The sequence below is a fragment of the Haliotis asinina genome, chromosome 2 (assembly GCF_037392515.1).
Source record: "Haliotis asinina isolate JCU_RB_2024 chromosome 2, JCU_Hal_asi_v2, whole genome shotgun sequence".
In the NCBI taxonomy this organism is placed as follows: Eukaryota; Metazoa; Mollusca; class Gastropoda; order Lepetellida; family Haliotidae; genus Haliotis; species Haliotis asinina.
Genome location: NC_090281.1, coordinates 91,217,681 through 91,245,604, shown reverse-complemented (window position 1 = coordinate 91,245,604; position 27,924 = coordinate 91,217,681). Strand labels below are relative to the sequence as shown.

The following is a 27,924-nucleotide window of genomic DNA, read 5'->3' as shown; positions in this document are numbered from 1 at the left end:
CAGGTTCAGACCAGACTGTTTGCAAAATATCTCCCACACAACACATTTGCTACTTATTGACGACAAAACTTGAGTAATATTTTCAAAGTTTTAATTCACCGCAAAGCAAAAACTCAATAGATGAATATTACCTCCTATACAGCACAGGTCGTGAGACAGAAGGAGAAGAGATAAAATTACATAGCTGCTTAACCCAACAGTAGTAAAAATAAATACTATAACCTAAACTCCATATCATTTACAAAGCCTATAAGCAGGAGTGCACTATGTACAACAAGTGGGGAGGGGGGTATCTTACATTACGGTGATAACAACAATCTGTGCAAAGATAAAATGACAAAGCATAAATGGGGTGATAACAATATGATGGATGATGAGAAAAGCAGACCAGATGAAAGATGATGATATCATGACAGGATAAACTTGCAAAGATGCAGAGCTATTATACTGTAGATTCCTCATTTGAAAAAAAAACAAAACAAAAAAAATACACCAATAATTATTCCAGAAAGAAATTCTTTTCCCTCAAGAGTAATGTTCCAGGTATTACCTTGTATGAAAATACATTTCCCTTCTGAGAAAAATGGCCATTATATACAATAATATAGACAAAGTTAACACTTGAACGTGTCAATGTTCTTGAGATATCTTCTCTCATGTGGCCAGTCCATGGGATTTCCAACAGGTAAAAATCCTGCACAGCTACTTCACTCTTTTCAGTATATCGTCAGGTCTTATATTCCTTCTTGCCTCCAGGCTTTTTGCAGAATGAAACTGCTGTATAGTATTGTTCATCAGAATTCCTGTGTGGTAGAATCCCTTAATTCCAGGGGGACACAATATGTTCTGGGGGTAGGTTGTTCTCGTATCGGGTCCACATTCGTTCATAGAGTTTCTCCAAGTTTCTAGAGTAGGTCTTGGCATTGAACAGGGGACTTGACTGGCGCGCTGTCCATACCTTAGCCTTCATTGCACTTAAACTGTTAAGAAACAAAATCAACTGTAAATATCTGAGTGAGCAAGTTTGGTTTCACGCCACACACAGCAATATTACAGCTATATGGCAGCAGTCTGTAAATAATGGAGTCTGGACCAGACGATCCAGTTATCAACATAATGAACATCAATCTGCACAATTGAGAACTGATGACATGTGTCAACCAAGTCAGCAAGCCTGACCACCCGATCCCGTTAATCGCCTCTTGCGACAAGCAAAGTCGCCTTTTGTGGCAAGCATGGGTTTGCTGAAGGTCTATTCTACCCCAGGACCTTCACGGGTCTCAAATATCTAGGAAATTTGATTGAAGATGAAAATCAAAAGGATTCTTCTTCATTCTTTGCTAACATTATGGTGCATGTGTTCATAACCATTACCCATAAAAAGAAGTTCAATTTTTCGACAACTATCAAAACGAAACACCACCATGAGCATGACAGTGCACTTTCCGTTTTAGACAGCTATGTGACTCAAAACAGCATAAAGTCATTCTTAACCATCATAAGAAGTCAACTGTCAAGTCTTATGACATAATGCCACTCATGAAAAAAATATACACTCAAATTAACTTTGTAACTCATACAAATAACTCCACATAATGACTGTTAGTGAATCTTGAATACTTACTATTCTGCATCTGTGCCAAGTCGGGTGGCAATTTGGATGTAATCATCTCTTGTCTTGGCTACAAGTTCAGGACACCCAAGAGTGTGGAGTTGCGAGGAAGCAACACGTGAAGCTAGCGTTTCACCTGAGCATATGATAAGTATGTTAGTCTCAAAACACACTACCAGATGATCATATGATAAATAGCTACATGAAAAATGTGTTGATAGTGAAAATTCCAATTCTCTCATTGTGACTGCCAAACAGCACTGTTTGCTCCTTTAAGTGTACTATGGAATTATTTAACCAGAAACTTGTATGGCATAGACTCCTCTGTGTCAGTATATTTCTGATTCCTGTGAGTATATAATTTTTTAATAACGTACAAGATACGAGTATAGCATTTCATGCCCTATGTTAACTATATTTTGCAACTTCCAGATCAAGTGAGTAAATTATAATAACTGAAATGTCAAAATTCAAAGATCCTTACAGTACAATATGACATCTGACTTGCAGCGCATACATAATGTGTCAAAGATAAGTTCCTCAACAGTCAATAAGCACTGCACCTTGTAACAAAAGCACCACAGCTGTGTGTTCTACCTTGGAATCTGCCAAAAGCAGTTCGTTGTTCTCCCTTGTAAATTTCCTATAACTGTTCTACACATTTTCACCTCTTACCTGGGAAGGTTACCATTGGTGTGCCTGCCCACAGCACATCCATTCCTGTAGTATGTCCATTACACAGTGGAGTGTCCACACACACATCAGCAAGCTGGCCTCGACGCACGTGTTCTTCCTAGAAATATGACAGATGGAGTCAAGCTCAGGAAATCAAAAACATTTCAAAAACAGATGTTAGCAGTCAATCTGGTCAGTATTTCAAATTCATAACAGTGACTTATGCATAGTTGAGTGTGGACAAGAATATTCATACGATGGTGAACAACATCAGTGTTTGCCATGATCACAGCAATGACTGCTACATCAAGTCAACTATGTTTATGTAGCCAACTAACAGTCATCACATCGAAAAGCTTGAGGCTATTTGTTCTTGATCAGATTACACTGCTTTTATACTGAATTTTTACATTTCAAGTTTTGGGAGTTGACAGAAAACCTTCTGTCCTAAACATGTGTCTGAATACACTTAACACATAAACTGAAATCATTTGAATGATTCCTGTCCATGACTTTGTATCCTTCTAGATCCTAATCTCACCTTAGGTGCTACGTTGGAAAAGATGATGCGCCCAGATGGCAGTCCCATGTTGGTTGCCGAAAGAATGATATTGGCCTCCCCAACTGCTGGAAATCTTAACAGCCACAACACACTGTTCGGAACATTCTTGAGGATGTCAACCCACATCTCCAATGTGGAGGGGTCGATCTTGTACAGCTGGTTAAAGTTACAGTAGACAATGGCCTCTTCTGGGAGGCCATACTGCTGTCGCGTCGTCAATATGATGCCATTTGGCACCTCTTCCCCTGTAGCAGCCTTGTTGCTGGTCTGGAAGAAAGCGACATTGCTATGTATTGTCCTGCCCTCACCAATATCACACAGACATGACAACATCTGTGACTGAACAAGCTCAAACGAAACTGCAATCAAGATACTTAACTACATTAATACTTTCAGCAAAAATCAGTTGCAACTCCAGATAAAGTTCCCCACATTTAATGTCTGACATTGATTTATAATTTACAGTTAAACCCCATAGTTTGACACTATTTTTTTTACAGTGATAAAGTATTTTTCCCTGTCCTCCCCTCTTACAAGATGAAATCTACTTTATCAAAGAAGCTGTTCATCTTGTTTGGCAGCTGTCACCAACAAGTGCTCAAAGGACTTGCAGCTACCTGCTAATTATCAGGGATATATGTCAGTTATTCACTGTCATCTGTCCTTACCTGACTTGTTGTGAGTCCATTCATGATGACTGTATCCCCTTTAACTACTGTTTGTGGCTGACTTGACTGCATCATGGTGTTCAACGCTGTTACCACGGTCTTGGGTACTTCCAGGACTGTGGTCGTCATAGACATGAGGCTTCCATCAGGGGCAGTTACAGTCGCCCCAGGCAACACTTGCTGCACTACCTCCTGAAAACACACCAGCCATACACTAATGTACTACAATCAGGGCTCACATATAAGCAGGTCCAATAGTTCTAACCCACTCTGATACCATGCCAAAATCTTTCATGGATACTTCTCAGACACCACTATGCTGCAGGGGTTCAACAACAATTTGAAAAGCCACAGGCCACAGGGCAAGTTACTTCACGAAAGCAACTTGTAGTGACTAGTTTTCCACTTGCTCTGACTTTATGACGTAATGCATGATGTTAATGTTACTGGATTATTGATCAAGGAGTGATAATTTCATTCTCTACTAGCTGTACTTTATTATTAGTGCTAACTTTAATAGCTTCATTATGAGCAGATATGAATTGAAATTTAAGATTATTTGCAGTTTGGAACCATAAGTGGAAATTATCTAATAGTCCACAGACAAGAAAGATACCATTATTTGAATGCCCGAAACGAAAACTGACTTGTCCCAGGCGTCAGGCAATGGTTTTCTTAACCCCTGTGCTGGTTACCCCTCTATCCCCTTTGTATCAATGGCCAAGCAGTATAACATAACCATCTTTCTGTCTTTAGTTATATCGTGGCACAGGACTCACAGACTTAAATAATCTGGAAACAAACACTAGAAGACAAAGGCACTCTCAGAGCTTGAAAATGTGTATGGCAAGTATGGTGTATTTCTCTACCTTGTTATCAGCATTAGTATCAAGGTATTTGGGTTCTCATCAATAGCTGCAGTGACTGATATGATATGATATAGCCGGCCGACTAAAAAAGGTGCCTAAATAGGATCTACCCATTTAGCATCATAGTAATCAGCCTACTATCAAGCCTTATGATGTTAATACTAAAGTCTCATACCTTAAAACTTGTGGCAATCTCCTTGGCTTCACTAAGGTCAGTGCCATTTAAGATGTACTCAAACTTCTTGCCATTCTCATCTGTATATTTGATGACAAACTTCTCCATCATGTGGGGGAACATGTTCATGTGGTCTCCAATAAAGAATGTGTCTTTCGTGTATGCCAGTTTCTCAGAGTACTGCTTGCTCACAGAGACTGGGGAGGTTAGCCTATCGGTGATGACATAGTCCATAAAAGACGCACCACTTGTCCCAGGATAACCCAGCCACATCACCTGGAAAATGATTGGGTGAAGTTTCAGGTCAGATTGAGTGAGCATATTTTTATGGAACTTTTAGCAATATTCCAGCAACGTCATGGCAAGGGAACACCAGAAATGGGCTTCACATATTCTAATCCAGGTGGTGAAACGAACCCAGGTCTGTGGCATGACGTGATAGTGAATGCACTATCCACTAAGACACAGTCACTGCCCCAAATGTCTTGCACTTGCCTTCTTTTCTCTCTCTTAATCAGTTGTAAGCAGGCCATAATCCTGTACTACAATATTACTTCATACAGCCAGCAAATGGCTGGTACGCAGCTCATTCGCATAGAATAGGTACATAGTTAGATTTCATCGCATAGAATATATACATAGCTAGATTTCATAGCATAGTGTTAACAGATCTGCCAACTTGAAAAATATGTTGATACTCAGTAAAATATATAATAGTATCTCTCCGGTCATAACGCTGTACCAAAATCCCTATATGGCAATGGCCTCTGAAGGAGTATCACATACTGAATCCACATACCTGTACAGGTGCTGGTCTCAGGGCAAAAAGTTCATTGCGAGCACCTTTAGTGTATCCATTCATGTTGATGAGTACATGTATTCCATCTGCATGGATTCGATCGGCTGCCTTTCCATTGCAGGGAATCTGAACACAATGAACACAGTTAACTCAAATTTAGGATCATACGTTTTAGAGCTATGAGCAAAAACGACCTGCCTGTAAATTGATCTTAAACATATTTCAAGAGGCATTTGAGAGTTAACTTTGTACACATAACCTGAATTTATAGACAATCATATTCAATGCCTGAAAGGATATTCAATTCATTGCTCAGGAAGCAACTGTCCGTCCTACCTGAGACAGATCAATGAAGTGTTCTGCTTCTCTCTCAATCTTCGATCTAAATGTGGTTCCATCGTCAGGACTTAGCGAGTAACAAAACACCTGCAACACAATTCAGTCAGTTGAAGACACAAACTTTCAGGAATAATTTCTTTTACAGCTTGAAACAATGTTTCAAGCCTGTTTTCTTGACCCACTGTTTTCTGTGCATATATATTACCTCAATTCTGACAGTTCATATCACCACTACAAATATTACATGTTCATTTCTATTCCACAAAGTTTGAAACAATACACAAATTTGTTTATTTGACTTCTGTAGGCACAGCAAAGTGAAAAGCATAATTCAGTGAAAGTACCTGTTCATGGTACAGCAAAGTCATTTTTTTTATATCAGTATTCAATAACAAAAGCTTAGAGATACACACTCATCTCCTGTAAGGAAAACATTTCTGCTGAAACAAACTCACCTCGACATTCTGTAGATCATGCATACCGGGAATACTTTGCATCAGATGAGATGTTGGATGGTTGCCAAAGTCTGAGCTAATGTAGCCAATCTTCAAGCGACCACCACTTGATAGTTTGTCCTTGGGATGTTGATACGGGGGCTTATGCAACACATTAATCTGTGAAGAAAAATGTAATCATAATATTCTTTATGTTTATGAGTACAAGAGAACATTTACCACGCATGAAAGCAACAACAAGCCTAATTATACGAGACTAGTATCCCACACAGAACATGCTGCCATCATACCTTCTTAAATATGTTCACTGTGTATCTAAAAATAAATTTCACCATACCATATGTGATTTGTTAGAGAGATCTACTTTAAGAGCTTCATTTTCTCTTAGATGGTTTCCACAAACTGCTGGCCTAAACCTCGAAGTATAAGCTTGAATCTGTTCCAACTTCCAGATGTTTACTGCTACTAATGATGAAAATAAAAGTGAGTAAGCTTAGTTTCACACTGCATTCGGCAATATTCAAGCAATATGGTGGTTGTCTGTAAATAATCAAATCGGGACCAGACAATCCAGTGATCAACAGCATGAACACAAAACTCTGTAACTGGGAACATTTTGAGGCGAGCATGGGTTGCTGAACACCTATTCTACCCCAGACCTTCAAGTGCCAATGAACATAATAGATGCTAGAATAAAGATTTTGCACATTCTGCAAGAACAATCATGTTTAAATCCTGGCTTTTTCATACATCAAATTCAAAACTAAGACGACAATTGTCAAAAGTCATAGATTTTTTCTTATTCAAGTTAATTTTCCACTTTTCGTTGTAAGTCTAATAAACCAACTTAAAACGAGAGTCATCAGAAGATGACATATCCCCCCGGCCCCCAAATAGTTGAAAGGACAAATCATCGGACAGTTACTTATTGTGTTCATAGACCAAGTCTGAATTGTTTCCATGGAATTTATGAAAAGTATAAATGCCATATATCTGTAATCAGAAAAAGTCACCATTTCAAGATCTGTCTCGTATATCTACCAAGATCTTTTGAAAGATATGAAATGGTTTTCAAGCTGTGCTCTGGAAACAAAGTCAGCAACATGCTCATGGAAACAAGAAAATAATACATAAAAAAAAGGGAAATAGCAAAAGGCACCACTTTGGGGTCTGCCACACATATCTACCAAGTTTTACTAACAGATATTAAGAAGTTTTCGAGTTCTGCTTCAGAAATGAAACACACCTCTCACTTTTGAGACTAAGTCCATAACGTTTCCATGGAAACCAAGAAAATAATAAATCACTAAAACCTGAAAAGAGCAAAAGGCACCACTTTAGGTTCTGATTGATATATCTAGCAAGTTTTGCTAAAAAATATTGAATGGTTTTTGAGTTCTGCTCCAGAAACGAAGCCCATACCTCCAGCTTGAGACTTAAGTCCAAAATGTTTCCATGGAAACCAAGAAAATGATAAATCACAAAAACCTATAAATAGCAAAAGGCACCACTCTGGGGTCTGCCACACATATCTACCAAGTTTTGCTGAAAGATCTTTAGAAGTTTTTGAGTTCTGCTCCGGAAACGAAACACATCTCTCACTTTTGATACAAAGTCTGAATCGTTTCCATGGAAACCGAGAAACTAAGAAATGACAAAAACCTGTAACTAGCAAAAGGCACCATTGCAGCTTCTGATTGGTATATCTACCAAGTTTTGCAGAAAAAAATTGGCCAGTTTTTGAGTTCTGCTCTGGAAACGAAGCCCATTCCTCCATTTTGAGACTAAGTCCGAAACATTTCCATGGAAACCGAGAAAATAATAACTCACAAAAACCTGTACACAGCAAAAGGCACCACTTCAGGGTCTGTCACATATATCTACCAAGTTTTGCAAAACAATATTGAACGGTTTTTGAGTTATGCTCCGGAAACGAAGCCTGCCCCACCACTTGACTAACACCAAAATGTTCCATGGAAAAACAAAAAAAATAAAAATGCCCAAACTCTGTAAATAGCAAAAGGCACAACTATAGGTAGAGATCATTATATCTATCAAGTTTGGTCTAAAAATATTGAACGGTTTCTGAGTTATGCTCCGGAAACAAAATGATTACGGACGGACGGACGGACGGACGGACGGACGGACGGACGGACAGACGGACGGACAGACATGGCGTCGACTATATCCAACCGTATTACATGCCGGGGGATAAAAATATAAGGCCTCATATTCTCCTTATGCTAAACCTTTAAACATCAGGAACAGAACAATGCCAAATACAATTGCTAACAGTTATTTCAAATTGTAAACCAAAATTCACTGTGTTCTGTAATCTTATTGGTTGAAAACCATGATTAAATTGTCTTCTATTCCAGGAAACTGCAAGACTATTCGCTGCGTATTTGACACATAGATTGATAGAAACATTGCAAACAATTGTTTTGTTGTATCATCCACAGTGGTGACGTGATTCAAATCATATTGTGATGTAAAGTCAGAATGGCATCACAAATAAGCAGCCCAAAATGCTACCATGGGAACCAACTGAAATGGCAAGCTGATGACACTTCACTGCTGTACCCGTACTCAATGTAAAAAGGCACTGACAGTAAAATCTGCTGGTTTACATTTTTGTTTACAATGTCAATACATGTGAAGGCCTATTTCCAGGTGTTATTGAGTATTTGGAGCACAGGAATATTTCATCTGAAATCTCCGCCTGACACCATCGGTTCCAAATGTATTCCTGTGCTTCAAATACTCAATACCACCCAGAAATTGGCCAACACATGATGGTTATCTCCTAATGGGCATATGATATACGTTAAGACAAAGTTTTAGTTTTACTCTGGAAGAAACTGAAACATACACTTGTTTTGCTAGAGCTTTTTACCTTTTCTAAACAGAGACTGGCATGTCTGGCTGCAATGGCCTTCCTCATTGAGTGAGAGAGGGGGTAAAGCATACTGTGATGTGGATGGACTGATGGAAGACGGTTCTTCTCAAGCTGATCTTGTACTATCTGAACTAGACGCTTCATTCGACTATTGTAGTCTGTCCAGTCACACACAATCTGGAACAAGCAGAATGGTGTAAACGTCTGACAAGAACTAAGTTGTACCATTTCTTACCTTTTGACAACTGTTAACAATGTATTTAAAGTCAGACTCTGGAAAAAAGATCTTCAGTGATACAATCAAGATAGTACTGTTCCAAGATAAATATTTTGGATTACCACACTTTCCAAGAAACAAGACCGATGCAGCACTGTTCAATCAGGAAAATGTAAGGTGGTCAGAATCTGTTCAACAGCTATCATGGGCCAGTTGCTGCACAATGTCAAGTCTCAACAGTGGCTTGTGATGGGCTATCAATCATTTAACTGGGTTTGGCATGTACAAGCAGCAAAAAGCACCATTACTACCTTAACAGAGGACAGAAATGACGTGTAACACTTCACTTCACACACCTGACTTTCCAAAGACTGATGATAAGGACAAGGTACAAAGTAAATTCCTGCTGAAGAATCAAAATCCCAAATGGTTCCAAAATATGCCTAAATGTCATACAAGACTGTGGAAAGCCCTGGCTTCAGGGCATGGCAATGCTGTAACACATCCACCTGTAAATTGTAATGACAGTGTTTTCTAGAATGCCCATCCAACTTGAATCCTGACTCAAATCTTCACACAAACACTAACACATAACATTTCTGAAGAAAAAATGAAGTTCAGTTATACCTGCAGACAATGAGCAAGATTACAATAAGCGTCAGGAAAGTCAGGTTTGAGCTTGAGGGCTGTTCTGTAGGATGCTATGGCTTCTGGGATGTTGCCAGAGTCTTTGTGGATGGAGGCCAGGTTGCTGTGAGCATCAGCAAAGGCAGGGTTGATTTGTATGGCCCTTGTATAGCACTGCAGTGCACCTTGAATGTCCTGCATCTCCTTCAATGTGTTGCCCATGTTGGAGTATGCATCCGCAAATGTTGGAGATATCCTGCAAAAAAGGTTATCCTTCATATAGACACTGTCACCAACTCCTGCTTACTCTAGCATTTTTCAACCTGCCTCATCACTAAAAGTGACTAACTGCTCATTCTTGTAAAATCATAAACATCATTATTGTTTTGCCTTAAACTGAGCAGAAGCTGGCTCTTCTGGCATTTAAAAATTCAGAATATCCATATAAAAACAACTAGTTAAGAATTGAGAATGATGTTACTGATGTTAATAAAAAGAAATTGACAGGCAGTTTAAAGTGGCAATACTCTCTACTGCATATATAATCAGTCATAAGACTTTCAGGTTTCCTACCTAATTGCTTCCTTATAATGCATGAGTGCTTCATGGAGTTTTCCTTGTTGCTGTAAAACACTAGCCAGGTTTGAATGGGCTACTGCAAACTCTGGATAGACCTGCAAGGAAAACACTTTGAAATTGCATACCATTCATTTAGCAATATGTGTATATGAGCATGTGTCTGACTTTCATGCTGTGGCCAGATATGACTATCTTAGCGCTGGGAGAGCTTCAAAAATCTAGGCCCAGTACTGTACTAACCTACTGAGATACTATGTTAATGATAAGCATAATACAGACTCCTTTGAAGCTAAGCATAAGACAGGGCAACAGTATCTTCTCTGCTATAACTTGGCATGGCATAGACCCTCCAGCCTTCCACTCTGGCCAGATACTCGTCAATACAGGACCATAGAGATGGTCACCAATGACACTTTTACATCTACCACATGAAAATGAACATGATACGTGTAGGCAGATTGAAAGTTTGAATGAAATAGCTACCTCCAATGCCTTTAGGTAGAGCTTGACAGCCTCCTCTGTGTTGCCCTGCTCCCTCTTGATGTTGGCGAGATTGTTGAGAGAGTCTGCATGAGTGGGACATAGTTGCAGTGCTGTGTTGTAGCACTCCTCAGCTTCCTTCACCTACACCAATCGGGACTAAGTTATTTACCGCACATAACACACAGCATATAGCTCTATGTCTTTCAACATTTCATTTGAATTCCAAGTTTAAACTGTAATTAGTGTTATGTGTGACACAAATTTGTCTTGACGACACTAGTAAACGTAGAATTCAATTTCTCTGCTCCTCTTCCACAAATTCTCCCTGTTTAATAAATTCCCTGTTTCATGAATTCATATAAAATAACTAGCAATAACTTCTTCAAGTTATCAAATCCTAAATAAAAACAGACATTCAAATTCAGTTTAAAACTTTGCTACTATAGAATCTAAATGCTGTTGTTCCTAGCCACTTTTCGTCGGGAGAACCCATTAACATTCCTTCCTCATTTTGAAAGAAATATATGTGAGGAGGGAAAGCTCCACCAGTTCAAGGAATACTTACCTGACCCTTTTCTTTCAGAGCATTGGCAAGATTACAATAGGCATCAGGGAAGTTAGGCTGCAGTTCTATTGCCCTCTTGTATGTGTCAATTGCCAGATCAATGAGTCTGAAAACAGGCCAACAGTTGAAAGGCAAACCAGCTGGGACTCCTTTCACAAAGCAACGTTTACTAAGGTTAACCTTAACTCCAATTCTCTAACACTGCACTAAGGTTACCTTACACTTGGGTAACCTTAGTGCAAGGAGCCTCATACAAGGGACAGAAGCCTTGTCATTACCAACTACTGACATAACTAATACAGTACACCTTTAATCATTCACTCGTTATATAAGTGACTGAGCAAGTATGATTTCAAACCACTTTAGCAATATCTCTATACATATAACAGTGAGGAACAACAAAAGCGTGTTTCACACATTGTGACCAAGTGGGGAATTGAATCCAGACTGGCACGACAAGCGAAGTCCCTAACCACTAAGGTACCCCATTGGAGTGTTTCGGCAATATCTGGCTGATATTACTTTTAGAATCTATAGTTAATGTTCAGTCATTCCCACTAGCTGCATAAATATATACAACATATAGATACTGAACTAAAGGGGTTAGATCACATTACTGCTTTGGTAGTTAAGATGAATATATGTACAATCAAATCTATCCATTCTCAACTTTTTCTGCTCAGTAAATGGTACATAATTTTACATACCCTTGTTCATAGTAAACACAAGCCAGGTTACCATGTACAACTGCATGGTTTGGACTGAGATTCAAAGCTCGGAGATACGCAGCAACAGCTCTGAAACGTAAATCAAAACAGCATTCTTACTCCAAACTTTAAAGAATTATCCTTCACAAGGCGATGTTTCTTTTCACAATACACCAAAAGAAATGTCAACATGCCAGGAAGGAGCCAAGTATTCATACCAATGAGGTCTACAAATCTATTGCAAACTTCTAGCCAATAACTTTCATTTTATCTAGATGTCACCTTATTGCAAAGTTTCAGTTTACAAACTGCTTTCCCTGAAAAAGATATAAAAATGAAAGTTTACAAGACAATAATTACCTGTCAAATATTCTTGCTTCTTTCAATACATTTCCCAGATTAATATAGGCATCCAGGAAATTAGGGTCCAATGCAACTGCCTAAAAGTGAGAGAATGGTGTGTGAAGCTTCCATAAGGAACTTATAATGCAGCAAAGGAAGATTACTGTTACACAACATTACTCTTATTTATCACGCATCAAGATTACTGTAATAAACTTGCCACATTCGCGTATGTCTATTGAAAATTAATGAATTTGAAAACTTTCACGATCCCATGCTATACTACCACTGTAACTACACTTTGTGGGTGTTCTAAGATCTGAACAATAAAAAAACCTGTCAGTCTGTCTAGTATCACCATATACTTGACTCCCAAAACTGGGGTCTGCCACTCATATGACACAGCTTAATTCTAGTACCATGAGATGCTTGTAAGCTAGAAATGCTACATTATTACACAAATTCATGGATAATAACTGCAATCTTTACATTTAAAGGTAATATTTTTCACAATTACCTTCTCAAAATGATGAATAGCCAACCAGATTTCGCCCTGAGCGTTGAACACACATCCCAGGTTGCTCCATGCCACGGCAAAGTTTGGACATGTCTCTATAGCTTTTAAATAGCAGGCCTGTAGGGGGCGTGAACAAAGAGGGAGGGACAAAAGAAAAAATGCTTTTAGTAAAGAGTCAAAAATGAGGTACGCAAGCTCTGCTTCTCTCGCTGAATGCGACTGCCCTAGTGCGAACCGCAAGCGCATGACACTAGACGGGCTGAAGGTTTGGCTACAACATATATCGATGGCACGACAACCCTCAACTCACTAGGTCCAAACTTCATCTTCTGAAATCCTTTTGGAAACCACACATATAATCATGGTTGCTGAAGTTTCAAAGCTGAAATGAAGCATCAAGGGTATTGAGATGAAAAACTGAACAATGTTAGAAAAACACAGTAGGGTTTGCAACACCTTCGCCCAATGGATTAAAGAAAATGAAGCAATCGCGCGACCGCCTGCGCAAAATAAAACGCGCGCCCTTCAATCGCAAACGCAGAACAATTGGAGTTGTTCCTACAAAAAGATCTTTTCTCACAGTTGGGATAAGAGCAAAAAAAAAAAAGAGAAATCCAAAGACAGTCAAAACTGGGAAGTACATAGCTTTTATGTGGACGATTTATTTGGCACAGACAGCCAAGAGGAAAAGAAAGGAAAAGTCAATTTTGGCTGTTTTTTTGTTTGAAGATAACAGACTACATCCATTGTTGTTGATACAATACCTGCCAAACTATGGTGGCAACAGTACAAGTATTCATACCGGTTCGGATAACACTTCCGCCTCGATGAGTGGGTGGGATTGGGCTCCGTTGATTCGATGCTCATTTACCTCACCCCATAATCAAAGCACACTCTCTCTTGCCTAAATGCTAGTGCAGAAATAGTAAAAGATTGGAGATTAATATTGAAATTCAAATTGCAGAACAAACAGCATTATTAACAATTGGCATAATCTTGTTCAGGCATCTCATTACTGATGCCAGAACTACTTGACATCAAATACAGTTACCAATGTTACAGACGTGTTTTGGGGAACCAAAGCTTTCCCAACATTTTCTTTATACAAATTATTCTCTCCAAGGTAGAAGGCATCAAGTTTTCTTACAGCATACATTTAACAATAACCCCACAAAAAGCACAACGCAGAGATGTAATATTTCACTTGTGTCATTTTTTTTTCGAACAGTTCACTGAGAATGATCTAACAAATCACTGACAGAAACACCTCAATATTTCACTTTACTTCTTTACACAAAGTAGCTTTTAACACAGCACAAATATTAATTGGTTTTTGGTTGCACTTACTCCATATGAATGTTAGATCATTGCCAATATTATGATACCTTCTATCTCATGTGGAGGCATAGTTGAAAAAAATCTGCAAATGACCAGTATGAATCGAAAAATGGAGAAGATAAACAGAATACCCAATCATAGCAAATCTCATCCTTGGTGTACAGAATATAAGTCAACCATGTGAGATCTCATGTCTCAGTGCATTGAGATATCAGTCCACAGATCAGACATCAGATCAAGTATCTTGATCAGAACGAACTAATGTTCAATCAGAAAAGCAGAGGTTTGATCTAGCATATCAAACAGCATTGCTTTGAACAGAAATTTTACTTGCAATTGCCGCAAATAATATTTTCGTTAAGATATCCCGTAGTTCCATGATTCAAGAGCAATATCACTCAGGAATCAGTAAAAGAATGTTGTAAATTCAGACTTTCTTGATGTCTCAAAATCAGTAGGATTCTGGTGTGGGTCTTGCCCCAACAATCAATCTCACCATGTCAACCTCACTACATCACATTGGTGTTATTACCAAGACAATGGGGAAAAAACAACAATGATGTTATTCACTATGATTGATATTTCTTCATGCGCTGCCAGCGTCTTGGGTTCAGACGAATAAACAAGCATTTGGAGAGACAGTCTGCTTCTCGACAAAAGTAGACCAAATATTTTCATTGGAATGACTTAAATTCTACCAATCTTCGGCTTACCCCAGTGTTGCTCCGTGCTTTAGCTTCGAGTGACAGGGCCTCCATCTCTTCTCATTGAGAGACTACACATTCCAGCCATGTCATTCTTAGCTCAAAACCTACACATAGCAGATTTCTCAGTAACCTTGGACCAGGATAACATTGTTTAAACATAGACCTAACCCCCAAACATTTCACCACCAAATGATGAAATTTCAAGTGTCTAAAATATGTTTCTTTTCTGACAAATACATAAAAACGTAAAAATCTGACAACTAAATGGTTAAATTTCAAGTAACTGAATTCAACATTTAGTTTGGTATTGGAAGGAAAACAAAATCATCTCTCCCCTTGACAAAATGCTCAAAATCTGCTATTCTCCATAGAGTAGATTTGAATATTTCCATAAGCAACATTTACTTAAGAAAGGTGTGTTCTGTATCGGTGTTTTGAACATTCAAATTCATTCTATGGGTGAGGAAACAACCCTGGGCAACTGAAATACACATAAGCAGCAGTACAAACAAATATGTTTCCAGAATGTGGTCGTGTTTGTCAAACAGAAACAACTGTCTATCCAGTCCTGTGAACAACTGCACAATAGCTATTAGCAAAATCAATCCTATGGGAATGCTTTGGTTGCAACATAATGTTCTAACATGGATATGTCATATGTATATAATAATGTCACTTTAGGTAGGTTTAAGACCTAGCTATGGTGCAGGATGAGCTGGCACACAAGCTGGGTGGACATACCTTGGCCTCATCCAGCCTTCCAAGAGCTTTTAGGAGGTTGCCAAGATCACTTCTCACACAATACAGGTCCTAGAAAGTCAAGGAAAGTTCACCATTAATTAAAGCAACTGTAGACAAGTTAGTCCAAAGTATGGGAGTGACAGCATTTCACCAATTAACTAATTCGTGAAAACCTCAAATAGAAAAAAAGAGATGAAAACAATTTTAAGCTTATACCACAAAACAGACAGCACATAACTGACCTTAATTACGAAACTGACAAGAAAAAAAAAAAAGACTCACAGCACACGACAACTATCTTAAACATTCTGAAGAACGAAACAATAATACAGCCTGGGTTTTTTTGCCTAAAAAACAGGTTTTTCCACCTATGCAGTGGCAAGTAGGAACTTACTGGATTATACTGTAATGCAGTCACATATGCTTGCACCGCCTGTTCCATGTCTCCTGCTGCCACCAAGGCTGCTGCTAAGTTGATATATCCATCAATAAAGTCAGGTTTTAACCTCACAGCATGTCTGTAATTATCTAGTGCTTCCTGCAACTGCCCCCTTTCCTTATATACATTGCCTAGATTTGAGTATGCCTCTGCTAGCATGGGATTCTGTTTAATGGCAAGTTGGCTGAAGTATGCAGATCTGTAAAAAAAAATCATTTGTAATTAATTCAACAATATCAAAAATAACATCAAACCATGAGAACAATCTCAATAACATTACCACAGTCACCACCGAAAACTCTACAAAAACTATCTTGTGTCTGAATAAAGGAATTACATTTATCAGATTTTAGTCTTACATGCAGACCAGTAAAATCATATCTTTACAAAGTTGAATACATGTTACTGGACAAGACATCACTCTGTAGACTCAAAATCTAATCTCAAGTACCAGTGGCATTTTCTTCCAATAAGAGAAGAGACAGAGAGACCACCAGAATCACCCCTACCTTTCATGAAATCATGTCAAAATGACTGAGTCAATACAATGATCCACTGTTCAGAATTAAGGGCGGCCTTAGAGACCTTTTTATCACTTCTGTCCAGACAGACCCCAAGTTAAATCACAACATGAAGACCCCCAGACATCAATGTTTAATTTCTTGAATCCAAAATTATTCCTCCCACAAAAGATGCCATGGACAGGCTCCAGCAAAATGTCATGCATGTATCTTTCTTAGTTGGTGCCCAACAGCTGGATAATCAATACATGACACGAATGCATAACATGAGCAAACACTCCATGCAAACTCCAGATATTTTGTCAATCTGGAATATATTCCGTGTTAAAAGAAATTTTGAACTGGTGCTTATACATACAGAATACAAACTCGGATATACAGAAAAATATTTGCCATGAGTGATATGATGTGACTTACCAGTCTAAGAAAACTTAGCCCCAGTGTTATTTGTTACACTCCTACACTGGGTCCAAAAAACCTAGAGGGTCCCGTCAATTAACCTTTGAGATTGACCAAAGAGAGCACAGCTTACCAAGTCGCGAAAGTGGACATTCACATATACCTTTTGAACTTTTAAATATCTATCTTTTAAGAGAAAACTAAGCATAAAAAAGCTGCTTATATAGATGCAGGATTCTGTCTGTTATAGGAGATACATATTTATATAAACAAGGTAGAACCATGTAAATATAATCAAAAAAAACATCAGACACCAAGCCAACGGAAAACCTGCCGTTTAATTAACCATGACAAGACGAGACATGCCCAAACAGGAAGAGGAAAGCTGTGATTTTTACAGTGACAACTGACCTATCAAGCCTCCTGCACTGGAAGTGGATAGAACTGAGAAGCAAAAGAACCCCTGTGTTGTCAGGTTCTTGCCTCCATAACTGCATACAGTGCTGTTCAGCATGCTCATAGTCTGCTGCCTGGTACTCTCGATGAGCAAGCTCTGCTAGACCTGCAACAATACAACACTGTGTAGAGACAGCAACTGGTAAATATTAGAAGTTATTTGAGATTATTCAGTTCTGTTGGTGACCTGTAGCAAAATTGATCACAAAAGATTTTAAGGCATAATGTACACAGCACATGCTCAATGCATTCACAATATCAACAATGCAATTCTAAAAAATATTCTGTCAAAAAAGATGCAAGATTTTACAGTTTTTAAACACAACATTATTTCCAAGATGGATCAAAATATGTCAAAAACAACTGGTACAAAATGGGCCACACAAAAAAATGTACATCATTGTGGTGGTATTGCACCTTTGTGTTTTGCATTCATAACAAATGCAACCTGCAAAGGTACACACCATGTCAGGCTCGAGCCACTGAAGGGGCCTTGAACCCTTAGAAAACCACTGAGACTCACATTTTTTTTTACTCTTTTAACCATTTCATATGAAAGACTTGTGGTTAATCTTAAGCGGAACACCAAATTCATTCTTAAAAAACATGTGGTTAATCAATACAGAGACATTGAAAGGTGCCAAAAAGTCGTCTGCTTCACTCTCGCCCACCATGAAACCACTCTGTTGCCAGAGCCCTGAAGTGATGTCATGCAAGGAAGGATTTTCAGGTAGTTGCATATAAAATGTGTTAATAAAAGCTCATCAATTTGCTGATTTCCCGACTTCAACAAAGACGTGGTGAACCATAGTGTTGAGAATTGTGCGCTCAACAAGGCTAATTTAAGGTACTTACATGTTAAAATGGGTAGTTTATAATAATGTTAATAAATGATTAATGGATTTGTAACCCCCTTGAGTATATGTGATCTTTAGGCCCAGGGACTGGAATAGGCTGAGGCCATCCGCCATTTTGCACAACAGAATGAAAAATGGCCCATCAAAATTTTGAAGTTTACTACTGATGCATGGGCAGTGGCCCATTCTGAATTCAAAAAATGCCGAGTAATCTCGAAAAATGTCCAATTGTCACAGTTCTCTATCCCAATTCCTGTAGGCCCTTCAACTTCCAATTTCAAACCCATAAACACAATAAACAACAGTGATATGAGACAACAGGTGAGAACAAAAATTGGTTCATGCTACTACTTAGTACCACAAGATATTGAACTTTTGAAGTGTTCAGACTTTCATCCTCAGTTTTTAGCTATCAATATTCAAGCCGTCCCCCTAGCACTTTCCACATGATTTCTGCCTGTATCCCCCATAATTTTAAAAATGAGGAAAACTTTCCTTGAGGGGCATTTTCATGTCTTTCAGTGTGTTCAGATACAATCAATGAAACATGTTTAGGTTGAATATTTCATTTGAAACAGACGCATTCTCGTGTTTCGAATACTCAATAACACCCGGAAATTTGACAATACATGATGTTTATCACCTAAATATATAATGATATCACACCACATACCTCTTACTGGAAACACTGATATACACTTCAACCACTTTTAAAGGATGCTTAATACAGTTTCGATCTATATTTATCTTTCCTTTGGTAACTCTCCTACTTCATAATACTTAAAGGTACAAATAATCAAAAGGCACTGACAATACAATCATGATTAAAGCATTAATTCTACTGACATTTGATGACTGCATCATCAGCATTTTCATTTTTACTGTCATAAAATATTCACACAGGTCCCAAACTTCAGATGAAACGTTTGAACGTCACTAAGTGACGAACGCTATTGTAGATGAGACAGAAGACGGCAAAATGGAAGACGGTGTATACAATCACTGCATACATCTTTCAGAATATTTGCACGTAATTAAAGATAATGTAAATACGGCCCCGTAAATACTAACAACAACAACCCTTAGGCTCAGTAGGTTAGGTATGCTATTTGGAGCATCTATGTCAAACTTGTGAACTGTACGGGAGGCATTTCTCCGAACATTCAGCTAAAACATTGAATGCTTGAAGTTACAACGTCAAAATATACTTACATGTACATATAATGAATGTTAGAATCCTAATTACATGTGTCCTACACGACAAATCAGGCACATAAATTACCTGTAGAGTCCGCAATATGAGCCATTTCTTTGTGGTTCACACTCCAAGATGGCGGTTCCTTCATCTACAACGTAGTGTGATTACCAACACGCGGAGAATTATGTACCGGATATTATGTCCTAGAGCCAAAACTCTTTCTGTCAGGAAATCGCACTTTCATATGTAGACAGCAAAGGAGCGGTATTCGTTGATCCAATATTTGACTTGTAATAATGGGTTTTCTTCGAAGAAAAGTACCGCTCTTGACCGACCGTTCACCCTTTCTGCTTCCTCTACTATAGTTATAGGGTGCCCCGATCTAGCATTGTTAATATCAAGGAACTGTCATGCCTTGCTGTAAGGTGTTGACATCAGGTTCATGTGCATGGAACTCCACATACGACAATAGCATCTACATATGTCCTTTAATGAAAATTTCTGCACTAATGTGGCGTATGACCATATAATAGCATTGAATCGATTAACTATTCAAATTGGAAATACAGAGTCCATGGCCCCGTCGCAATGTTTTACATTCCTGACGTCATCAACATGCTGCCACTTCATGGAAAGTTAACTGCGCATGCCCATTTGTATATGGTAGGGGGCGTATAGACACTCGTCGTTGTCATCCTCGATATTATTTCGTGCTTAAAACATTTCCGTTCTTTCACTGAACATGTCCTATTAGAGAAAGGCATATGATTTTTGGATTTATAATTAAAGTGTCAAATTTAAGAAAAACGATCACACATATACCGTAAACGTCAGTCAAATGGTAAAGCGTTTGGGTTTTTTTTTGCATCAGTAATTTCGACAACATATCTCATTTCATCTGATAATACTTTCTTTCATAACTTCTTTACAAGTTCGCAACATTCGTCTTGATTGCATATAAAATTCAGATTAGGAACCATCATAATTTACACAATACACGGTAGGAGATTCGTTACAATTCTATAAACTTTCTTGGTATATTTATAATGACTGCCGTGGACTCAGAACAACATGCTGTTCACAATAGAATGAAATATAATTTCTAGATTATTTGTAAAATTACAAACTATGAATTAATAACTTTATTTAAATCTACCCTCTTATACTTAAATTATACATTTTATTGTTCAACGGAGCACGTTTCAAAAAACATAATGTAAACAATGTTTTGAGATGACCCCTCACGTGTGCATATGAATATTCAACGAATCGATATGTGGATATTTTGATAGGTCGAGATCACAGTCACGTTGCAGCTTACGTTTGTTCGGCAAGCCAAATTGGGAAGTAGCTCAGTATGAAACAGGGACGCATGAATATGTATAATTTGTGCATAAATACATCAGTTGTCAGTTTATGCAGTTAAATACATAGGTAAGACATAGGCAACGTATGCTGACAGAACATAACAATTTATATTGCCTAGCAAAAAGGCATGTGTTGCCTTTGTTACGCAATCGCTTAGATCGATTTGTGCAACCTCCTGTCTCGAAGTGTTCACAAACAGAAACATCAATATTACTATGCCTGCAGCAGTTGCATTTCTGCACATGTCCCACTTGTTTCATGTCTGTTTACTAATCTAATAAACACATATATTTTATTGTATTTTCCTGCTTAGTGCAAATGGAGCTTACTATTCTTTAAATCATTCCATGCAAATTGCAAACAGGTCTGAAGCTATGGCGATGAAAGCAGCGAAGACCTTTTACGGATGTTTCAGGTCGGAGTTGGTCGTCAACGATTTACCCATGCTTGTCGTAAGAGCTAGGTCGCTTTTGCGATTGGCTGGTCAAACTCGCTGACTTTAATATTGATGTCATCATGTCCCAGCTGACGCCAGTCACTAGATTGTCTGGTCTAGACTCAGTTTCTTCCAGACCACCGTCAAATATATAGCTGGACTACTGACAAGTTTGACAAAACTCATAAATATCTTAATTGTTATAGAACTTATAATTAGACTAATCTATTTTTCATGTTGTTTTGTGAGTCCTGAAACCACTTAATAATAGCACACATTTGCATCAGCAGGGTAGGAAAACAAGTTGTGATTGTTGTTATTCATAAACGTGTGCAGCCGAGTCTGAAGTCTGTACATTATCAACATGTTTTGAAAGAAAGTCTCGTGGTGAACGACAATGGAAACGGAACATAACCCACAACATACTGATGAATGAGAAGTGCTGACAACTGTATCTAGCTCTATTTGTTCTGTTTTGTCTCAAGCCTAAACTCCAAGCCTGACATTTTGCGTACCATTCCTTGAAGCACTGAAGAGGTAATCGTTACTAGTAATTGAGTTAGGTAAAATATGCCATTCACGAAAACACACACACACACACACACACACACACACACACACACACACACACACACACACACACACACACACACACACACACACACACACACACACACACCACAGATTAAACCAACCGCACGTATAATCCCATCACTCAATCGTCCAATGTCCTGTCATGTCGACCGCAGAACTACAGGGTATTGCAATAATTTATATTACACGTGAAAAAACAAACAATAAAACTAAGCTATTGATATGTTGAAGGCTTATTGTCATCTGAAAGTAATCTGGGCTTGGCGAAAGTTCGAAATAAATATTCGCACAGGTATGGAATGCAATGTTAAATATTAACATACATTTCAAACAAATATATGTGCACCAATGACAACTGTTGTGTGGTATTACAACATTTATTGTTGTAAGATCGCTATGAGCGATGCCGTTAAACGTTGACTTTTTTAGCCAGGGGTATCGGGAATGGGCTTCCTACAATGTACCCGTGGGGGAATTGAATTCGGGCCGTAGGCGGGACAAGCGAACGGCGAAAGCTCCAGGCCTTACCCGATGCATGTCATGGCTATTGTTTAAATCGCCATCTAATGTCTGTCTAATCCTTTGTAATCTTGGCATCTCTCAATATTGACTTAACATTGACACGGCCACGCATGGTCAACCGGACCCACCAACGTTCATGTGCGTGAATCGTGGGAGGTGCTCTCTAACACATTGGATTAGCCACGATTGAATGCATAGCGCAGAATAAGACAAACACTCGTAAAATCAGCAAGAAAATGTTATGGTGTCTGTCTTTGGATTCAAGCAATAGAAGTATATACACCCCCTTGCTTAATGGGGCTATAATGAAACGAACAAGGAATGGTAATGGGATGGTGATGTATACATTTAATAACATTTCAGTGACACTCACAAAATGACAATTTTCCTTACTTACTTTCCTGTCACTTACACTAATATTTGGTAGTAGTGTTTGGTTTCAAGGTTGCGTTGACCGGTTCATGTTGACGCTCGAGATGGCACTGTAGACGTGGTCTGACCTGGGTGGGGATGTCACTGAGTGAGAAAAATAACGGACATGGTGTATTTAAACATCAAATGTTCGCTATGATATTACCCGATAGCTAAGTTGCATTCACCTTTAAGAAATGACATCCAGGCATATAAGGTTTGCTAGTCACTGAAGTCTCCTCACTAAATCAGGATACATTCACTAAACACTAATACATGTCACATGCACAAAATGCGTTTTTTCAACTTCTTAGATAAACGCTCATGCCAGAAATTCAATAAAAATTGAATTAAGTTGTAACTGTTTGCAATAAAACAGGTTTGTTTTACGATTTTTCAGTTTTTGTTGTCAAAAGTAGAATTGAATTTGTTTAACAAATCAAATTTACTGTCTTCATAACAACAGAACTAAGAAAATGTTGTTCAGTTCATTATCACAGAATGTGCAAATTCTAAAATGATCAAGTGCATGAGTGATGTTTGCTCTGTGTGCCAGCGTCTGTTTGCAATGGGAGGATCGGCAACGAAATCACAAGTACGTTTTTCCTCATTTGTCAAATTTGAATAGTTCTTATATAGGTTTCTACTTGCATGTCGTTTTTCCAGAAAATCCGTATGTCCTCATATATTACGCTTTCTGTGTTTGTATAATTTCACATGATGTTCTTCTTTTCGTCATCTTTGAACTATTATTGTCCACTGAACCGGATGCACGTACGAAGCGGAAAATACTGATGTTGTTGCAGATATTTTCAGTCATGATATTGTTGCAGATATTTTCAAGCATGATAGCTACAGTTTTAGTCTTGACTATTCAAACAGTGCTTGGGGAAACCTTTTCGAAGTTTGTGGTCTTTTTGTCATTCACAGAAATGAGTATACCATATGCTGTGGACGAGGTTGAGGTATGCGCTTCAGATGTTGGTCTGCAACTGTAGCTGTATCAGATGCGTGCTAGTTCTGGGTCTTGGTTGGACATAGGTGATATGGTCATCCTTGCCACAGTATCAACAGAGATGAGGCTCCAGTAACGGCATGTTGCCATGCTAGGTGTCAAACGATATATCTGATAATCAAACAATTCACAGAAAACTGTTTGGCAACTTCAAGGTCATCGAAGAGGGACTAAATGGGTGGCGTCTGCTTCTATATCAGACTGAAGGGTAAACTGGGACCCGTCTCGCACATCTCGCAACAAGTGATCAGCAGGGAACAGTACCCGATGACGACATGGATCACTGCTACTATGACGATATCCTCCATTTACACTACTGGTATCAGTACGCGCCATAGTAGCAATTTAACAGGGTATTATAAATGCATATAATTCTCTATCACTGCCTCTTAGCTTCTATTATTTTCCGACCCGTGAAGGTCCCGGGGTAGTATAGGCCTTCAGCAACCTATGCTTGCCACAAAAGGCGACTAAGCTTGTCGTAAGACTAACGGGATCGGGTGGTCAGACTTGCTGACTTGGTTGACATATGTCATCGGTTCCCAATTCCGCAGATCGATGCTCATGTTGTTGATCACTGGATTGTCTGGTCCAGACTCGATTATTTACAGACCGCCGCCATATAGCTGGAATACTGCTGAGTGCGGCGTGAAACTAAACTCACTCAATCACTCACTCTATTATTTTCCATACGCGGCACGATGATAATAACGCTTATACACGCGCTTGGATGGCGACACAGGAAACGTGCGATGGCGTCATGTATATCAGCTCTACGATACCTGTATTTAAAACTAAATGACATCAAAGCATATAGAACCGGTCCAAGAATCTTCCAGCCGATGCCAAGGATTGCCAATGTGTTCTAAGCAACACTCATCCATCTCGCAGGCCCAGTTGGATTGTCAAAGGCCAAGCGTTTTTGAGATGGTAGCTGTAGTTTGACACCCCATTTACAGAAGCAGTGCGTACTGACCTTTTTCGCACTTGCCATTTCCGTTACAGAATAGATGACTTTAGCAAATCTGCGTAGCGATAATTACATCAAGCTTCGTTTTCGGCCGAAATGACGATAAAAGTCTATTTATCTGCACGCGGCCACAAGGGTAGTGGCTCATATTTCTACTGTTGAATATGGTAGCAATTAAGGTAAAAACAATGTTTAGTTAAACATCGATGTAAATGAGATAACTCAATCTGATTTAGCAGTATGCGCAGTGAGTCGGCCGTCGGAAAAAGGGGAATAACTCTCGGGCTATGACAGTCTAAGTAAACTTAGCCCCAGTATTATTCGTTACACCCCTACACTGGAACACTGACATTAATAACACATTTTGGATTAAGTGGCTGCCTCTCCACTATACATTTAGTTAGAATGCGGTGTCAATGTTAAATTGAGAAATATCTCAATTTGCTAGAGCTGCAAAATCGTCAAACCGGAGCGAAAGATCAAAAGCTGTTACTCACACATGCATGAAGCAATTTTGACACAATTTTACATGCCACTTCAAATCACCTCATGGTAAGAATACATTTTGAATACATTGCACTGGAATGTTTCGTTCTAGTCTCATTCAGTCCGACACATCAATGATCATTGACTAAAACAAAATACTTGCCCTTCATTCAGACATTCGTATCTTGTCTCGACGTGTGCCATGGTTCTGTGTCTGTGATACGATGCTAAGATATAGCAGTCGGTTCTCAAACCTGTTTCAAGTACTATTTTTGGACCAATTTTGTGGCCCTGAAAAGGGCCGTTGGAAACGTAGGGAAGTCTTGAAGGACACTTGGCCTGAGGGCATCACAGGTCCATAGATTGCTGCCTTTGGTCACTAAGTTATCTCCATGGGTTCTTCCGTGAGTTCTCGTACCTGCAAGATACGTGTGAGCTGACCTTGCATGTCCTGTAAACATTGTTGGGTGCTGATTATCTTGTCATTCAGCTGTGTGAGAACACCGTGTCCTGTATGAGGTTGGGGTGTGTTCTTCGGAGCATGGTCTGCAGCTGTAGCTGTACCAGATGTTTGGTGGTTCTGGGTCTTGGTTGGACGGTCAAGAGTGAATTGGTCATCTTTGCCGTAGTAACAACTGAGATGAGGCCAGTAACCATGTTTGTTGCCGTGGCTGCAGGTGTTTTTATTGTGCTTGTCACAACTGACAAACAGGTGCTTCGGTGGGCATCTGCAAAAACGGTGACTCTGCTCATCACACACTTCATAGAAAACTGTATGGCAACACAGACACAGTTGGTTTGTGTTGCAGAGGACGAAGTAAGCCGAACCGTGTGTGGTTTGCATGCTTGGAGCTTCTCTATCAGACTAAAGGAAAGACACTCCACGTACCTTGATGACGTCATGGGGCACGCGCCTCCGTGACGTCATCTTCAATTTGCGCGCCAATGATGACAATGAGACACATGCGATGACGTCATATACCCGCTCAAAGGAAAGTACCTTCATTTGCATGCAGCCATAAAGAGGCTTGCAGTTTGGTTCCTGACGTACCTCCATGACGTCATGGGCACGCGCTTCTGTGACGTCATCTTTCATTTGCGCGCCAAAGATGATTTGGGACTCATGCGATGACGTCATATGTCCTCTCTATGGAAAGGGCCTTCATTTGCATACAGCTATAAAGAGGCTGATTTCGCCGAGGTCACTTCAGTCTGGTCCCTCACAGTTTTCAGCGAGAACATAAATCACACGCTTTAATTAATAGTGGAAGGGTAAGGGAAAACCTTTGTAGAAAACCTACCTTTGTAGAGCTATAAAAAAACAACATCCCACAATCTCCACGTGGTAACTGTGTTAAGGCTCCCAGCTCCTTCGTGTGGTATTGGGTGCCAACTCACATGATCGTAATGGAGCGTTTCCCTTAAGTAAGTTGGGTCTTAAGCCACTTACCAATATTCCAGCAACATCACGGCGGGGAACACCAGAAATGGACTTCACACAGTGTATTCATGTGAGGAATTGAACCCCCGTGACGGACAAACGGTTTTTACCACTGGGCTACCAAAACACCCCTGGGTTTCGCTTCATCATGGAGTCCCTGGACTGTTGTTTCTAATTACAAACATTAACATGAATGTGCCGGGGTACGTTCATTAGAGTATTATCTCGGAACAGGGCCTTGTAGATAGGACAAGACGGGCTCGTCACCGAGTTTTAACTGGAACGACAAAGATTCTAAGAGATCGACAGAATGCGATAATACTATTCTGCCATTCAGATGAAATACATCCAATACACCCCATGCAAGTCTAGATTACCTCAGGTGTATTTTTTGTAAAATAAGTTCGGTAGCCGTATGTTAATCTACGATTAAACATTTTTTATCCCCCGCAACACGTTTTGCTGGGGGTATTAAAATGTGCTCCGTCCGTCCGTGCACATTTATCTTTTCCGGAGCAGGACTTTAAATCCGTTCAATATTTCTTCACCAAACTTGGCACATAGATAAATCTGGTGGTGTACTGGTGCCTTCTGATAATTTGGGTATTCTGAATAAAATATCTTTTACGTTTCCATAGCAACAAGTTTGACAAGTAGAACTCTAAACTGTTCACTATTTCTTAAGCAAACTTTGCACATGGTCCGGTCTAATGGGTATTGGTGCCTTTTGGTAATTTTTGAATTTTGGGTAAAATATTTTGGCCTTTCCATCACAACAAGTTTGACTTAGACTGAAACTGGTGGTTTTGCTCCTTTCAGGAGGACAACTTTGAAAACCTTTCATTGCTCTCCTTCCACTTTTTTACTTACACACCAAAACATTCGGCATAATCATAACTTGTAGACATATTCACGAAGGGTATTTTGCCGTTGCG

The 27,924-nt window shown here is 39.1% G+C and overlaps 1 protein-coding gene across 1 annotated transcript; it reads right to left on the bottom strand.

Moving 5' to 3' along the window:
- Window positions 1-77: 77 nt before the first annotated feature.
- Window positions 78-20,366, bottom strand: LOC137274587 (UDP-N-acetylglucosamine--peptide N-acetylglucosaminyltransferase 110 kDa subunit-like). Its single transcript, XM_067807858.1, has 21 exons — window positions 19,831-20,366; window positions 17,647-17,797; window positions 16,271-16,514; window positions 15,877-15,945; window positions 13,091-13,207; window positions 12,592-12,671; window positions 12,232-12,321; window positions 11,525-11,630; window positions 10,960-11,100; window positions 10,471-10,571; window positions 9,898-10,153; window positions 9,051-9,230; window positions 6,155-6,313; window positions 5,697-5,786; window positions 5,361-5,486; window positions 4,562-4,837; window positions 3,518-3,709; window positions 2,829-3,116; window positions 2,288-2,405; window positions 1,625-1,748; window positions 78-980 (listed from the first exon to the last, which is right to left on the bottom strand). Exons 1-21 carry the CDS (start codon window positions 19,892-19,894, stop codon window positions 821-823), a joined length of 3,132 nt encoding a protein of 1,043 aa, XP_067663959.1. The 5' UTR covers window positions 19,895-20,366; the 3' UTR covers window positions 78-820.
- Window positions 20,367-27,924: the final 7,558 nt, after the last annotated feature.